Raw genomic sequence first — 17,755 nt, 5'->3', positions numbered from 1 at the left:
TGCGGGCCCACTAATACCCATCCTGCTCACCAAGGGATGTGAGTTTACAATATGCTGGGACATTTCACATAGCTGAATATCTAAAGAACTTGGCAGTGGTCACCTACCACAGACTTTTTATTAAGACCAGACTGAATGTGTTGCCTTCCAAAATGCTCCAAGGCATAAGCAACTTCAGTGCAGAAATGGGCACTGTGTTATCAGGTGCAGATTGCCCAAAGTAGCAGCATCATTGATATAATTTTGATACCATTTATCTTGATACCATCAACCATGGTATCCTCCTGGACCCGCTCCAGGCAGTGGAGGACCTTGGGGTCTCAAAATTTGGTGCCCTCTGCCTGCCTCTCACCTTCCATTCTATATCATAGTTGCTGTGACACCTGTGGAACACCTGCGACTCCCCACCCTGTGCAACTAAACCAGTCACACTCCCCTAAAATCTCCTTTGCCTACATCAGCTAAGCAGCAGTGATGCTGGTGTTGAAAGGGCAGTTCCATCTCACCACATGTGCTCTTTCTGTCAGCATCTTTTTTCCAAAATTGGCCCAAAGGTACCATGTAAAACAATTCAAAACTTAGAGGGAAATTGGCCAGAGAACTTCTAGTGGAGAGGCAGTGTTGGTGTGGATTATACATGGGTAGCTTATAAGCAAATGCATAAGGGTTGGAGAGAGATGCTGTGGTGGTTAGGAAGGAGATGAGGCACCCTTAACCCACCCTGATCCTTTGAGGGGTGGGGGGGCCTGGGCCGAGCACCCATGGGGCTGGAACTCCTGGAGGCCACCCTATGCGAGCATGATCGCCATGATCAAGGAGAATAATTGGATTTAAAATCATGAACATGCTTCAAAAGAAGGGGGAGAAGATACTGCCAGGACTTTATCAGCTTCTGAGTGAGAAGAGAATCGAGGGAGTATTTCATCAAGAGGAAAGAATGATTGGGATGGAACGAAAAGGGAAGTAAACTTTTTATTTTCATACTTTAAGATGTACTTACAACCTTCCTGGACGGACTGTCTAATTATTTGAGAAAATGAGAAATGGAAACGAACTGTGTGGCATTGGAATTCATATAAATAGAGGATTGTCATCTGGTATGATTTTAGAAGTTGCTTTTTAAATTGTTAGAGTAAAAAAAAACCTCCCAGAATGTTTATTGGAATTGCCTGAAAGCCGCCGGCGAGTGGGATTTACGAGCTGTGGCGTATTTGGAATCTGAGAGATAATAGCAGCCTAATTGGAGTCTCGGAGTGCAGAGGGCAGCTAAAAGGCGAGGAAAGCTATAAATCAGTTACAAGAGATTGTGCATAGTGTGAACTAGCTGTTCCTCGCCAAAAAGCTGTACTCTTGCAAAAGTTTAGAAGAAGTTTGGAAGAAGACGGAATATGAGCCGAGGCATTCCTATCTTACTACAGGCTCGTATACTATAAGGAATGCCTTATGAGGAACAGCTTAGGGAGCTGGGTATGTTTAGCCTGGAGAAGAGAAGGTTGAGGGGTGATATGATGAGAGGATGCCATATAGAGGAGGGTGAAGGGTTGCTTTCTGCTACTCCAGAGAAGTGGACACAAAGCAATGGATTCAAACTACAAGAAAGAAGATTCCACCTAAGCATTAGGAAGAACTTCCTGACTGTGAGAACTGTTTGGCAGTGGAATATGTCAGCAAGTAATGTGGTGGAGTCTCCTTCCTTAAAGGTCTCCAAGCAGAGGCTTGACAGCCACGTCAAGAATACTCTGATGGTGTTTCCTGCTTGGCAAGTTGGATTGGATGGCCCCCATGGTGTCCTCCAACTCCTCTCCTTTCATATTGCCAAAGTCTTTAATATGAGAGTATATTTTGCCTGAATTTGAACTTGATGAAGTGGGGAGAAATAAGATTCAGTTCTTGCTTAGGACAAACTTAACATACGTGTACACTTTATGAAGATTCTCTGATTCTATGTTATCAGCTCATGTCTGGTATGTCCTGACGGCTTTGTAACTGCTTACTTTGTAAGGAATGTTGTCCCTGCAAGGATGAGTATGTAGTGTCCTTGCCCACTGTAGCTGCTCATCCTGTTTGGCAGCTGTTCTTGCGAGGGTAGATATGTGATGATCTTATCTATAGCCGAAGGCTATCTACTTCCTTCATTCCCTGCTTTTCTTTTGGACAGCTTCCTAGCTTGTCCAGGGGTAGGGGTTGATATTCTGCAAGGCAAGGATTCGGGGCCTGTGAGGGACAGGGGATATCGCGAAGTCCCTCCCCTCCTGAGTTCAAGCCCATCCCCGAGCACAGGGGAAAGCAGAGAGAGTTCCGATTCCAGTGGGGAAGCAGGAAGTCGTGTCCGAGGCTCAGGCAAGGTAGCGGAGCCAGGGTCCCAGGTGGGACAGGAAGGGGCAAATAAGGGGGGGAGACCCATCCCCCCAACTCCGGAATTGCGCAGAAAGCGGAGGGGAAAGAGGATGGGTCTACCCAAGCTTTTGTGTTGGAGAAAGACGCGCCAAAAGCCATTCGGAGGTTCTGAACCCGACTGAGCACATAGCTCCGTGTAAATAGCAATGACTTCAGCACTGTAAATAAGCAGCACCAATAAAAGAATAAAATGCAGAGCTGTGTAGAGTCGTTACTCTGAAGTAGCCCGCTCCGGCCACTGTGACAGCAACCTCCGAATCTTTTTTGGGGCTACTTTGGAGTTGCCGGGATGAGTGCGTCAGAGGCGGAGAAATGGCGGCAGATCGCAGAGAAAGCCCAACAGGACCTGCAGCAACTGGCGTTGCAGGCACAGGGGGAATTAAAGGCAGCTAAAGAAGAAACCAAGAAGGTCCAGGAGGACAGGCTACAACTTGCGGAACAGGTGAGAGCGCTTCAGGAAAAAGAGCAGCAATTAAGGGCGGTGGCGGTAGAGCTCCAAAACAAGTTGGATGCCGAGAAAAACAAGGCGGGAGGGGCCCCCCAACTCCAAGTGCTGCCAGGAAGGAGAGCGGGGACCCTAGTAAGCAAGTTCAATGGAGACCCGAGGGAATATCATGGCTTTGAGACTGAGATCGTGTATGCTCTTGAGCTGCACCATGATGAGTTCCCTGATGATGAGCACAGGGTAGCGTTTATTGTGGAACACCTTACAGGGGCAGCCAGGGAGTGGCTAAGACCGTTAATCGCGACAAAAAATCCTTGCATGAAGAATGTCAAACTATTTCTAGAGGCTTTAAAAACTATGTATGCGTCTGATAGCCATATGGACCAGACCAAGGAGGAACTGCATAATTTAAGGCAAAGAACAATGACAGTTCGCGAATATTGGGCGAGATTCACCATGCTAGTGCACAGACTGGGGTGGGAACTGCACTCGCCTCCAATGGAAGCGGCGTTCTACCTGGGGTTGAATGAGGATGTGAAAGATGAGCTCTCGAGAGGTCCAAAGCCCAGTAATATGGATCAGCTGAGCAAAGCGGCTCTGGCGGTGGGGGTGAGACAGGAATCCCGGTGGAACGACAAGCAAGCAACGTGCGCAAAGCGGGCTTGGTTCCCACGGTCGCAGGAGAAGCCACTCCCCCAACAACCCTTCCAAGCCACGCCTGGGGCCAGCCAGGACCAGGAACCCATGCAAATTGATAGCGCGCGCGCGGGGGGGCTTTTCAAACCCCAGCGGCGACAAGACGCAAGGAGGGAAGGGGCGGGAATCGCTTTCTCTGCAACTCCCCCCAGCATCTCGTCAGAGACTGCCCACATCGCTCCGGCCACTGTGACAGGGCCTTATGGATTCATTAGCAATACGCTGCATCATATTTTGGCACATTTGCAAGAAGCAGGGAATACATAAGCAAAGAAGCAATAAGATAATAATAGGTCCTAAGAACATCATTAACAAACCCTTGAGCCATGCCGACCCGGGGAATATGCCATTTAGCCATGACATGTCCCATCTGTAGGTGTGACTCCTCATTTCTGAAGCTTTGCACTATGATGGTTGCATTGTCCTTCTTTTTAAAAGGATCAAGATCTTTCCAAACCACTGTGATCTCAATAGAATGAATATTGCTACAAAAGTCGAGTGCCTGACCCTCTCTCTGCGGAGTGGGGGCAAAAGCCCATGGGGTCACAGGTACCCACACAGGGTCTATGATTCTTTGGAGAATTGAGGTTGCGGTGGAGACTGTCGTGGCTTTAAGAAATATGGTTTATTAAGCTATGTGCACCTTCAATCTGCATGGAGGGAGTCCAGATCTTACAGTTAGGGTCCTTCCAAAAGGGGCTTGTACCACACACAGCAGCGAAGGCAGCCATCTGCCAACCTTCCCAAGATGGATCCCAGCTCTTTTTCCTGCTTCTTATTCCCAGCAACCTTTGCTCCCAGACTCCCTCTTCCTGTCACCTCAAACACACACTCCACCTCCTTGGTAACATCCACATCGTGGATTCCTCCACAATGACCCATCAACGCCTTTTGTCATGTTAACAAGTTTGCTCTCTACTAAGCCAACCAGGCTGGTTTGGATAAGCCAGTCCAGGAATTCTCTGCCCGGCAGCTTGTATTTTAATCCATATCCCAATTAATCAAAATCCTAACATATATTCTTTTCTAGGGTTTAGGGGGGTCCCCCCTTAAATCTATGGCAATATGCTGCTTCAAAGAGAATCAGAAAAATGGGGAAGATAGTGTTGGGGCAATACTCTGAGCATTGGAAGTGTGGTTTAAAGAGAACATAAGAATACCCCTGCTGGATCGTGCCCATGTCTCATCTGTCCCAGCATCATGTTCTCACAGCTGACAACCAGATGCCTATGGGATGCCTGCAAGCAGCACCTGAGGGCAAAAACACTGGACCCGTCTGCTGTTTTCCCAGTATCTTGTATTCAGAAGAAAATTGCCTCAAACAATGGAAATCCAAGATGCTCAAGCCACACATTCATGGCTTGTTTTCTCTTATCACTAAACCTTGTTTTCTCTGTGCTTGTTTTCCACTTCTGTGGTTTTCAAATAATTAAAGATAATAGTGCGTTTGACGTATATAACGTGTTTGTATTGCTTTCCAGGACAACCTTTACAATACCTTTTTTTTTTGTTTTATAGCTTACATGTTGAACAAGTAAGGCTCGTTCCATAGGTTTTCATGATAGCCACATCTAAACTCCCCACCCCCGGAATATATTTATATCTGAAATCAGTGTTGGCTAGGAGTCCATGTAATGAATTGTTATTTCTTGGCGAATAAAATATGGCATGCAATTTATCACTGGAGTCTTTTTTCAGCCTTGTTTTGCCTTATGATCAAGACAAGCTACTTTGCATGCAACTTCCTAAGCTACTGGTTACCACATATCTCTCGCATGACCCTTTTTCTGCACAGGAAGGGAACTGTTATGCATCACATTGCTGCCCTCTGTAATGTCCTATTTCCACATGTAAATATTTCTTGAGACTGGGAGATTTCATCATTGGGGCCACAGAGACTTCTATATATTCAGGGGAGGAGTCCAGACCTCACTGCAGGCAGTGAAATCTGAGAAGCATCTACTGCTTGGAGAGCACTAAGAGGCAGACAGAACTAAACCCATCAGCAGCATCATGAAGCCAGGCAGCTTTCTCCTCCTCACTCTGATGGTCTTCTTTTTGTACTCAGGTGAGTCATATTTCATATTGCAAAAGTTCTCTTTCTCGGAGAGGTGTAGGGACCAAACAATCCATGGACTAGCCATGTCTTCAAATGAGTGTAGGAAGGCTCCGCCTGTATTGACTAAATCCAGTTAAAATCTCTCTGCAGACCTTGGTGTTTGATGTCTGAAAGTTAAAGGAAGGAGGGGACATTGTTATTAAGCATAGGGACACTGGCGGCAGGGACACACATCTCCCCAAAACACACAAACAAACAAACAAACACACACTTGAGCCTTTCCCACATTCTTTTGAACACTGAAACATTTCTGTTCTCAAGATTCCTCCTATATGAAATTATACATGCCAGGAAGAAGCAGAATGAATGTCCTGCTATGTGAGATTTACTCTATCAAATAAAGATACTCTACACCAGGGCTCTACATTGCAGAATACGCCCACCACTTTTCACACAATAGGAGCCTTTTTGAAAGCTGAGGCTCAAAACACTAATGCCCCCTAAAGCTACCACCACCACGCACCCTCCTTTCTTCATGGTCTCCCCGTGGCTCTTGTGACATAAAAAGTTGACTTAGCCATGATTCTAAACACACAAAGCACCACAGCCGGGCATTCAAGGGAAATCAATAGACCTGAGTCCCAGTTAGTTATGGACCAAACCAGTTTATACAGTTATTTATATTTAGTATAGTTAATTGACTTAACCATTTTCCATTGATTTGATTGTCTTCCTATGCATGCTCAGTGACATTTAAAGGAAAGTGCCATATTGCCAATGCACTTTTAGGATAACATAGGATGTAAAAGATACAATGCATCTCACTTTTCAGCTCCTAGAAAGAAATGTTATCAAATGGACTATTGTTCAACATATGAATTTGCGGAATAATTTTTACATTTTCTGTGTTTTGCATCTAGATGTTGTTGTTAAAGCAACATGGGAAGCGGTAAGTGGGACATCATTTATTGTTATGATAGAACATGGAAGTAGCATAAGTGAATTTATATTTCTTATGAAATGTTTAAATATTCTCTCTCTCTCTCTCTCTCTCTCTCTCTCTCTCTCTCTCTGTGTGTGTGTGTGTGTGTGTGTGTGTGTGTGTGTGTGTGTAATATGGAATTTAAAACACAGGCAACAAAAACACATCTACACAAATATAACATAAAAAGCTGGATTTTTCCCATGATTTCACATGTCTAGTCCCATTCCTTTTTTAAAAAGTCAGTGGTATTATTATTAGTTCCAGCTGCTACTCACAATTTGTAAGAAAGTCTCAGCTTTTGGTCTGTAGTAGCCTAGTGGGGCTATTCTATTATTACTAGACAGATTGCCCAACCTTCCAGGCATATTATTTAGTCACTGTTTTATGAATCCAGGCACTCACTGTGTTTTTTTCATAAATAAAATTTTGTTTCACAGTGTGAAAAACTTTGTACCTGTTCTAACCCTGCAATATTTTTAACTTTAAAGGTGTCTTGTATGAAATCCCTGCCACCAACCATCTATAATTTGACAGGTCTAAGACCCCAAAATGGGGCCTTAACCATGTCACCAAATCACATGCCCCAAGTGGGAACTTGGGATGAATAGAGACTAACATTATCACGCAATTCACTGCTTGCCAGGACAATAAATCAGCATTTCCTGTGCTTGGATGCACGCCTTAATATAACACTTGGTGTATTCCTCATCTGTCCCTCATTATTAGGCATGTCATAATCAGAAAGGCCTTGCAGTCCAAAGGTTAAGTGGGGAGGACCTTTAAAAGTGTTGTGTCCTTCGTCTTCAGGAATATTGCAAACAGCATCCAAACCCAGCATGCATCTTCGAGAAACGTCCCCACTGCGGTTCTGATGGCAATACCTATGGCAACCAGTGTGACTTCTGCAATGCATATTTGTGAGTACATCATAGAATCACAGAGTTGGAAGGGACCCCGAGAGTCATGTAGTCCAACCTCGTGCAGTGCAGGAATCTTTTTTTCACCTCAGACATCTTTATTGGAAGTTTAAAAGTACATGAAGAATCAACCCCCATGTAGAAGGGAAAAGTCAAGGGGGGGACCCCTTTCCTGGGCAGTGCAGGAATCATTGTGCAAAAGGGGGGTTCTAACCCATGACCCTGAGTTTTCTGTTGCTTATGAGGTCCGAATGAAGATGATGAATAGAGCTGATCTGTGGGTAGCCCTGAATTTTAAGATGAAGTGGGTTGGGAGGGCTATTCACATGCACCACCCTCCTGACACTCTTGTTGCTGCTTCTAAGAGCGATCCAGGGGGGCAGGCAGGGGAAGTATGCCCAAATGGGCTCTTTCACCATCCCACCAGGCCAGACACAAAGCAAAAGGTAGGGTTGGCCCAGAAGAAGAATAACAAAAAGCCCCATCAGGGAATTAGGGGATAGTAAGCACTGTGGTCTAAACCACAGAGCCTAAGACTTGCTAATCAGAAGGTTGGCGGTTTGAATCCCTGCGACAGAGTGAGCTCCCGTTGCTCGGTGCCTGCTCCTGCCAACCTAGCAGTTCGAAAGCATGTCAGAGTGCAAGTAGATAAATAGGTACTGCTGCGGCTGGAAGGTAAATGGCGTTTCCATGCACTGCTCTGGTTCACCAGAAGCAGCTTAGTCATGCTGGCCACATGACCCGGAAACTGACTGCGGATAAATGCCGGCTTCCTCGGCCAGTAAAGAGAGATGAGCACCGCAACCCCAGAGTCCTCCACGACTGGACCTGACGGTCAGGGGTCCCTTTGCCTTTACATTTAAGAACATTATTATGAAGGTAACAAAGGCCTACACTAGGTGTTGCCTTAATGTGGACCTTGGAATTGCTCTAGGTAGAAGTCTGAATATTTACTCCTAGAGAAGTTTGACACAGATGTACAATGAGGGCTAGAGAAGGGGGATCTTCCACAAAGTGGTAGACTGAAAAGGACATTGGTCCCTCTTGCTCAATATTGGCTAGGCTGACAGGAAGCAGTTTTCCAGGGTCTCAGACAGGATTCTTCCTCAGCCGTTTCCCCAAGACACAGAGCAAAGATGGTCTTAGCTTTCCCATCTATACAGTATTTCTCTTTAAGGAGTTATAATGAAAGTTGTATCTTATGAATTCTCACCTTTATTTCCTTCTTTTTTCTCATCAGTGAAAGTAAAAGAACGCTGAAACTGAATTACTTTGGAAAATGCATAATGAAAGTTTAAGATGCACAAGACTAAGAAACATCTGCCAAGGAAGTCCCATTTCTAGTCAAGCTTCGCTCATTGCATCACTACCCAAAAAATTACATTCTTCTCATTGCTTATGCTTTGTGAGCCAGTGAATATCTCGCAACATCTTAATTTGGTTTATCAATAAATAAGCTCAGCAACAGTATCAAACTCTCCATACATTTATTTGTGTACTATCTATTCTTAAAAATATTATATGATTTGGACAATAGATTGGTGTTGAAGTTTGTTACTAATAATGCACAATCAGGAAACTGAGTCAAACAATCAGCAGAATCTAATCCCTTTTGACTATGACATTACTGACTTCTGGCCATTGATTTCTGCAGATTAAAAAAAAAATCTGTAGACAGTCAGGTGATTAATTAGACCAGGCATAGGCAACCATTGGCCCTCCAGATGTTTTGGCCTACAACTCCCATGATCCCTAGCTAACAGGACTAGTGGTCAGGGATGATTGGAATTGTAGTCCAAAACATCTGGAGGGCCGAAGGTTGCCTATGTCTGAGTTAGACACTGAGGCTAGAACCCCATCCCCGTAACATACGTTTCTTTTCTTTTCTATTAATTTTCTAATAGAAGAAAATAAAAAACAGACAGAGAAATAAGAGAAAAGTACACATTGAAAATTCAGTTGCCATCATATGAATTGATATATGCCATTCAAGTGGGTACCCAGCTACATCATTGCGCCAGCGCAAGAGTTAATGTTAAAGCAATGGGATTTCTCTCCTGCTTGCTTTCCCCACCTGGGTGTCCCACTGTGTTTCCTATGTTGCTCTGCTGGATTTGGGGGGTCCCCAGGGCAGATTAGGCCATGCAGAGTAGGAGAAAGAGAGAAGGGGAGACTTCAGCTGCACAAGGAGAAAGTAAGAAGCAGCTGCTGGATCAGGCCCACCAGGTCCACCATCCTGTTCTTCAACACTTTCTTGAGTTCATTATAAATCTTATTCCAGAAGTCATTCACTAGTGGACACGTCCACCACATGTGGTAGAAAGAGCCTACTTCTTTATTACATCTCCAACATTTGCTATCATGGTTATAATAGATCTTTGCTAATTTTACTGGTGTAAGATACCATCTATACATCATTTTCATTAAGTTTTCTCTTAATAAGTTACACGCAGTAAACTTAATATTCTCTTTCCATAATTTTTCCCAATCTTCCATCATTATATTATGTCCAACATCTTTTGCCCACAAAATCATAGCATTTTCATCCTGTTCTTCATATGTCCAATTGCCCAGTTCATTCAGGACATTTCTGAGAGGCAGCAGCCATATTGTTTTAGTAAGAGAGAAATGCAGAAGAGCTCCTCAATTTCACAGGTATTGTTCCACAAGGAAATCTCAACAGAGCAGAGAAAATAGTGTCCGTCCATCAGCCTTTTCCACTGAAAGGAAACTCAACTGGTCATCAGAATATCCGCTTATGGCAGGGAAAGGCAGAAAGTACCTCCATGTTGTGAAACATCAAATAAATTGTCAGGCTTCAATCCTATTCACTCTTTCTTGAAAGAGAACCCGTGCTTCATAAGGCTTACTGCTGAGTAAAAATGCACAGGATCGGGGGAAGCTCCTCTGAGGGACAAAATGGGTCATGGCTCTGCCAAGATTTGGAAACCTCCAAACTCTCCAAGCCAAAGGTGCAGACTTTCTCCTGCCAGCTTCTTGTTTCCAACATTGGCCAAGATGTATCATGTAAAACACAACCAAATATAGAGGGAAATTGGCCAGAGAACTGCTAGTGTGGTGAATGGAGAGGTGATGTTGGTGTGGACTTGAAGGAAGTAGATAAGATCATCACATACCTACCCCCGCAAGAACAGCTGCCAAACAGGTCTCACAGGTCTGGCAGCGACAGTGGGCAAGGCATATTCATCCTTGCAGGGACAACATTCCTTTTACAAAGAGCCCCAGACATGAGCTGATAACATAGAATCAGAGAATCTTCATAAAGTATGAGCAAGAACTGAATCTTATTTCTCCCCACTTCATCAAGTTCAAATTGTTGGCAAAATATTCTCTCATATTAAAGAAAGGAGTTGAGTTGGAGGAGGCCATGAGGAGGGGGCCATCTAATTAAACCTGCCAAGCAGGAAACACCAGCAGAGCATTCTTGACGTGGCTGTTAAGCCTCTGCTTGGAGACCATTAAGGAAAGCCTCCACATTACTTGCTGGCAAAATCCACTGCCAAACAGCTCACATTGTAAGGGGGTTCTTCCTGATGCATGGGTGAAATATTCTTTTAGTTTGAATCCATTGATTTGTGTCTACTTCTTTGGAGTAGCAGAAAGCAACCCTTCACCCTCCTCTATATGGTATCCCCTCAACCTTCTCTTTTCCAGGCTGAGCATGCCTGGCCCCCTGAGCTGTTCCTCAAAAGGCATTCCTTAAAGATAGGAAAGGAATGCTTGTCAGGCTACATTTCTGGGGGCTCGCAGGCCACGTCTCTCAGACTATTCATAGTTGGCTAATAAGCAAAGGCATAAGGGTTGGAGAGAGATGCGGTGGTGGTTAGGAAGGAGATGAGGCAGAATTCCCGCTTCACAATTGTAGGTGTGACTCCCCAGTCTGAAGTTTTGCACTATGAAGGTTGCATTGTCCTTCTTTTTAAAAGGATCAAGATCTTTCCAAATCACTGTGATCTCAATAGAATATTGCTACAAAAGTCGAGTGCCTGACCCTCCCTCTGCCAAGTGGGGGAAAAACCCCATGGGGTCCCAGGCACCCACACAGGGTCTGTGTTTCTTTGGAGAATTGAGGTTGCGGTGGAGACTGTTGTGGCTTTAAGAAATATTGTGTATTAAGCTATGTGCACCTTCAATCTGCATGTAGGGAGTCCAGATCTTACAATTAGGGTCCTTCCAAAAGGGGCTTGTACCACACACAGCAGCAAAGGCAGCCATCAGCCAGCCTTCCCAAGATGGATCCCAGCTCTTCTTCCTGCTTATTCTTCCCAGCAACCTTTGCTCTCAGACTCCCTTGTCCTGTCACCTCAAACATGATGTGAGGGGCAAGGGGTATCGCGAAGCCCCTCCCCTCCTGAGTTCCAGCCCAGCCCAGAGCACGACTGAGAGCAGGGAAAGCTCCAGCTCCAGTGGGGAAACAGGAAGTGGGATCCAAGGCTCTGGCAGGGTAGAAGAGCCAGCGTCCCAGGTGGGACAGGAAGGAGGAAAGAGGGGGGGCAGGCCCATCCCCCCAACTCCGGAACTTCACAGAAAGCGTCGGGGGAAGAGGATGGGGCTCCCCAAGTTGTTATGCTGGCGCAAGACGCGCCAAAAGCCATTCGGAGGTTCTGATGAAAGCTGAAAAGATGTGTCTCTGTAAATAGCTCTACCTTTAGCACTGTAAATACGCAGCACCAATAAAAAGATAAAATGCAGAGCGGTGGAGAGTCGTTACTCTGAAGTAGTCCCATCCGACCACTGTGACACATACACTCCATCACTTTGGTAACATCCGCATTGTGGATTCCTCCACAATGGCCCATCAACACCTTTTGTCATGTTAACAGGTTTGCTCTCTCCTAAGCCAACCAGGCTGGTTTGGATAAGCCAGTTCAGGAATTCTCTGCCCGGCAGCTTGTATTTTAATCCATATTCCAATTAATCAATATCCTGGCATATATTCATTTCTAAGGTTTAGGGGGGTTCCCCCTTAAATCTATGGAAAGATGCTGCTTCAAAGAGAATTGGAAAAATGGAGAAGATAGTGTTGGGGCAATGCTCTGAGCATTGGAAGTGTGGTTTAAACAGAACATAAGAATACCCCTGCTGGATCGTGCCCATGTCTCTTCTGTCCCAGCATCCTGTTCTCACAGCTGACAACCAGATGCCTATGGGATGCCTGCAAGCAGGACCTGAGGGCAAAAACACTGGACCCGCCTGCTGTTTTCCCAGTAACTTGTATTCAGAAGAAAATTGCCTCAAACAATGGAAATCCAAGATGCTCACACCATACATTCATGGCTTGTTTTCTCCTATCAAGCAAATCTTGTTTCCTCTGTGTTTGTTTTCCAGTTCTATGGTTTTAAGCAATTAAAAATAATAAGTGTGTTTGACGTATATAACGTGTTTGTATTGCTTTCTAGGACAACAATACCTCTTTTATTTTATGGCTTACATGCTAAACAAGTAAGGCTCTATTGTTTTTCTTTGTACTAAAATGATCGCCTTTGGTCAAAAGAATCCCAGCAATTCTAAAACTGTTTTGATGGTACCTCATTTCTTGTGACCTGCAACAGCAATGTCACAATCACACCAGAAGCCTTATTTCCTGAGGAGCTGGTTGCCAAATATTTCGTGCACACACGTGGAATGTGCACTTAAAGGGAACCATTAAAATTGGTAGAAAACATTGCAGTCATCTATAATCACATTTGCACATTTAAATATTTCTCAAAACAGGTAGATTTCATCATCAAGGCTGCAGAAACTTCCATAAATACATGGAAGAGACGTCATACCTCACTGTAACCAGTGGAATCTGAAAAGCATCTACTGCTTGGAAAAGCACTAAGAGGCCAACAGATCGAACCCCACCAGCAAAATCATGTAGCCAGGCAGCTTTCTCCTCCTCACTCTGATGGTCTTCTTTTTGTACTCAGGTGAGTCATATTTCATATTGAAAAAAGTTCTCTTTCTCGGAGAGGTGTAGGGACCAAACAATCCATGGACTATTCATGTCTTCAAATGAATGTAGGAAGGCTCCACCTGTATTGACTAAATCCAGTGAGTCCTGCATACCTTGGTGTTCACTATCTGAAAGCTAAAGGAAGGAGGGGACATTGCGGTCAAACATAGGGACACTGGGGGCAGGGGCACACATCCCCCCAAAACACACACACCCCTGAGCCTTTCCCACATTCTTTTCAATACTGAAACACGTCTGTTCTCAAGGTTCCTCCTATCTGAAATGATACATGTCAGGAAGAACCAGAATGAATGTCTTGCCATGTGAGATTCACGATACACCAGGGCTCTTCATTCCAGACAAGGGCGTACCCACCATGCGGCAAGTTAGGGCAGCTGCCCTACTCTAGAAGCAGGGCTGGTGGGCAGAGGCGGAGCACAGCCCGGCGGAGCGCGAGTTCGCCATTCCCGCCGCACCGCGCCGCACCCTCCCTCCAGCTCCCCGGCGCGCCCTCAGGCAAGGCCAAGCGCGGCGGGGAACCAGAGAGCGCGGCGCGGCGGGCAGGAACGCTGAACTCGCGCTCCGCTGGGCTGGGCTCCGCCTCCACCCACCAGCCCTGCTTCTAGGGAGGGGCACAGCCCGGCGGAGCGCGAGTTCGCTGTTCCCGCCCACTTTGTGGCCCCTCCCCTTCCGTGCCTTGGCCCCTCCCCTTGCCCCCCCCCTAGTTTTGATCCTGGGTACGCCCATGATTCCAGATAGTGCCCAGCACTTTCCACCCAATAGGAGCCTCTTCATGAGGTGAGGCTTCAAACATTAATGCCCCCTAAAGCTACTACCACCACACACCGTGCTTCCTTCACAATCTCCACATGGCTCCTATAAGATAAATAGTGGACTTGGGAACAATTCTAAACACACACAGCACCACAGCTGGGTATTCCACTAAAATCAAAAGAACTGGTACCCAGTTAGCTAAGAAATGAATCGTTGTATTCAGTTATTCCCATTTAACGGATTAGACCATTTCCCATTGATTTGATTATCTTCCAATCCATGCCCCATGACATTTAAAGTAAATTGCATATTGCCAAGCCACATTATGGGTGCACTTTCAGGATAACAAAGGATGTGAATGATACAATGCACCTCACTTTTCAGTTCCTAGAAATAACTGTTCTAATATGAACTGTTATTCAATATATGGATTTTCTTTATAACTTTACGTTTTCTGTGCTTTGCTTCTAGGTGTTGCTGTTAAAGCATCATGGGAAGCGGTGAGTGCGAAATATTATGATAGTGTTAGGAAAACATTCTTTAAGAAACAGAGAAAAGTTCCTGGAAGCTTTAAAGAGGGTTCCAGAATTTTGTTTAGTGTGTAGGAGTGGCACTCTAGGCTTGATTGGTGTCAGCTGGAGGTGCAAATAAAGGGAGGAAGTTGCAGGCTGCAATTTCCGCAGGAGGAAAGCACACACATTGTCAACACACATTGTCACACACATTGTCAACACGCATGCTGACAACAAGGTTGGAAGTAAGACCATGTGTGCTGCTGATACTCTGAGTTTTGCTGTGTCAGGATTGTTAATTACTGGACTGAGATTATACCGTGCTGGAGAGATAAAGAAGGAATGTAAATAGCTTGTATATAATAGTAGCAGAAATGCTTGTGCGACCAGTCAAGCAATAAAGGAGCTCTTGACTGTGGATTTGAGTATGACTCCTATTCTTGTCCTCTGCCTCCGGGAAAAACTCTGCTACAAAATGTGGTTTACTGAAAAACATATATGCATATATATAACAGAAAAGAGCTCCCCCCCCACACACACTTTCACATTAGTTCTAGTTCCTTAGTCCTAGCTTGTGTTCTGTAGTAGCCTATTGGGGTTATTTTATTATTATTAGACAGACCACCCTAACCTGGCAGGCATATTATTTAGCCACAGTCTTATGAAATCAGGAATAATAATATTCTTGAGAACTGGCAGGATTGGACACTCCAGTGGATTTTAAAAGATGTATTTTAAAGCATCTGTTAAATGTATTGAGTATGAAACCCCTGGAACTACCCACCTGTAATCTGCAAATTTCGTGTCACAATGTAAAAAAACACTTTGTACCTGCTTTAACCCTGCAGCATTTTAAAGTTTTAAAATGTCTTGCATGAAACCCCGGCATTGACCATCTGTAAATCAATAGGTTTAATCCTACATATAGGGGTTACAATGTAACCAAATCTCATGCCTTGAAGATGAAAATTTTGGCATTTTTATTTGGCAATGCAAGTCTGTGATATTCTGGAGATTCATAAAAATCAGCTCTGGATCAGGTTGTTTGGGGTCCAAGTCAGCCTGGAACAGAGTGGGCCTGATTTGGATAAATCAGAGCCACAAATTGGATGGGGTAGGGTCCATGCACTACCCCAGTAGAAAGCTGTGGGTGGCCACAGAGTGCCAGAGTTTTTGGTTCTTCTGGATACAAGGTCCTGCAAATCCCCAAGGCTCCTAAACACTGGACTTTTCTGCTGTGCCTGTGTGGAGCTGGCACAGTCCAAATGGCAAAAAATAATCCACATTCCCAACTTTCACCCTGACTGCCAAGAGCTGGGAGAGCCTCAGATGGGAGCACCTTTCTGCCCCTTTCCAGCCTGTTAATATTTGGGGAGAGCAATGCTAACTAAAGCAAAACAACGCTGAAATTCTCTTCCTACAAATTGAATACAGGAATCACACACACATGTCATGTCTGGGAGCATCAATCCCTCTTTGGAAAAAGTGGTAACTCGGTTTGAATATGGAACAACTCGGTTTGAATATGGAACACTGCTTGGCAGGATGATAAACCAGCTTTTCCTGTGCTTGAATGCACATCTTAAATTAACACTTGATGTATTCGTCATCTGTGCCTCATTATTAGGCAAGTCATAAACAGGAAGGCCTTGCAGTCCAGAGGTTAAGGGGGGAAGAGCCCTTAATAAGTGCCGTGTCCTTTTTCTTCAGAAATATTGCCAAGGGTATCCAAAAGTCCAATGCACTGAGGAGTACCGTGCGCACTGTGGTTCTGATGGCAAGACCTATAGCAACCGGTGTCACTTCTGCAATGAATATATGTGAGTATATCATAGAACCATAGAATTGCAGAGTCGGAAGGGACCACAAGGATCATCTAGTTCAAACCCCTGCAATGCAATATATATATATATATTGCACAATGTGGGTTATGTGTTGCTTATGAGGCCCAAATGAACATGGTGAGCAGACCTAATCTGCAGACCGTCTTAAATTTTAAACTCAACTGGGTTCACAAGCACCACCCTCCTGACAGTATTGTTGCTGCTGCTGCTAAGTGGGATCCTGTGAGAGGAGAGGGCAGGGGAAAGATGCCCAAATCGGTTCTATGTTCTATGATACAGATCAACAATGAAGGGTGCAGAAGACGGATCTTCCACCAAGTGGTGGAGCTGAAAAGAACACTGGTCCATCTTGTTCAATATTGTCTAGGCAGATGAAGCTCTCCAGGGACTCAGACATTATTCTTCCATTACTTGGGGCAATGATGAACTTAGTGTTCCCACCTATTTATCTTTAAGAGTTATAATGAAACTTGCGTGTTATGAATTCTCATATTTATTTACTTCTCTTTTTCTCATCAGAAAAACTAAAAGAAAGCTGATACTAATGTACTATGGAAAATGCAGAAACGTTTAAGATGCACAAGACTACGGAACATCTGTGGAAGAAGTCCCATTTCTCTTCAAGCTTCACTCATTGCATCACCCCCCCAAAAATTCCATTATTCTCTTTGCTTATGCTCTGTGAGCCAGTGAATACTTTGCAACATCTTAATTCAGTTCATCAATAAATAAGCACAGCAACGTTATCAAACTCCCCATACATTTACTTGTGTGTTATCTAGTCTTAAAATTATTAAGAATAGAATTTATTTATGCCATCCAAGTTAGTATTCAGCTACATCCTTGCACTAGTGCAAGAATTAGTGCATTACACACAACCAATGAACTGAGTTTTAAACAATCAGCCTAATCTACTCCCTCTGGACTGTAACACTTCTGACTGCAGGCAATGGATTTCTACAGGTTTAAAAAACCCAAAATGTTGACAGGCAGGTGATTAGTTAGAGACATTGAGGCTAGAACCCATTACCCTGCCATGATTATATTCTTTTCTTTTCTTTTCTATTGATTTTTAATGGAAGAAAATGAGAACGAGAAGCAGAGAAATAAAAGTACACAAAGAAAATTCAATTACCACCATATAAATTGATATATGCGACCCAA

The 17,755-nt window shown here is 44.4% G+C and overlaps 1 protein-coding gene and 1 long non-coding RNA gene across 3 annotated transcripts; one reads left to right on the top strand and one right to left on the bottom strand.

Moving 5' to 3' along the window:
* Nucleotides 1-1,764: 1,764 nt before the first annotated feature.
* On the bottom strand, nucleotides 1,765-5,407 carry LOC148686892 (uncharacterized). The gene is made up of 2 exons (XR_015948193.1): nucleotides 3,738-5,407; nucleotides 1,765-2,214 (listed from the first exon to the last, which is right to left on the bottom strand). It is a non-coding gene; the product is annotated as an uncharacterized LOC148686892 (long non-coding RNA).
* Nucleotides 5,408-5,485: 78 nt separating this feature from the next.
* LOC118080478 (ovomucoid) lies at nucleotides 5,486-17,245 on the top strand. Of its 2 annotated transcripts, none has more exons than XM_088662046.1 (4): nucleotides 5,486-5,606; nucleotides 14,707-14,735; nucleotides 16,458-16,567; nucleotides 17,111-17,245. In XM_088662046.1, exons 1-4 carry the CDS (start codon nucleotides 5,552-5,554, stop codon nucleotides 17,163-17,165), a joined length of 249 nt encoding a protein of 82 aa, XP_088518172.1. In that variant the 5' UTR covers nucleotides 5,486-5,551; the 3' UTR covers nucleotides 17,166-17,245. The 2 variants fall into 2 exon arrangements, with proteins under 2 accessions (XP_088518172.1, XP_034961673.3); XM_035105782.3 differs by lacking the exons at nucleotides 14,707-14,735; nucleotides 16,458-16,567; nucleotides 17,111-17,245 and adding exons at nucleotides 6,518-6,546; nucleotides 7,390-7,499; nucleotides 8,740-8,974.
* Nucleotides 17,246-17,755: the final 510 nt, after the last annotated feature.

This window comes from Zootoca vivipara, chromosome 2 (assembly GCF_965207765.1).
Source record: "Zootoca vivipara chromosome 2, rZooViv2.hap1.1, whole genome shotgun sequence".
NCBI lineage: Eukaryota > Metazoa > Chordata > Lepidosauria > Squamata > Lacertidae > Zootoca > Zootoca vivipara.
This window is presented reverse-complemented; position numbering and strand designations above follow the sequence as displayed.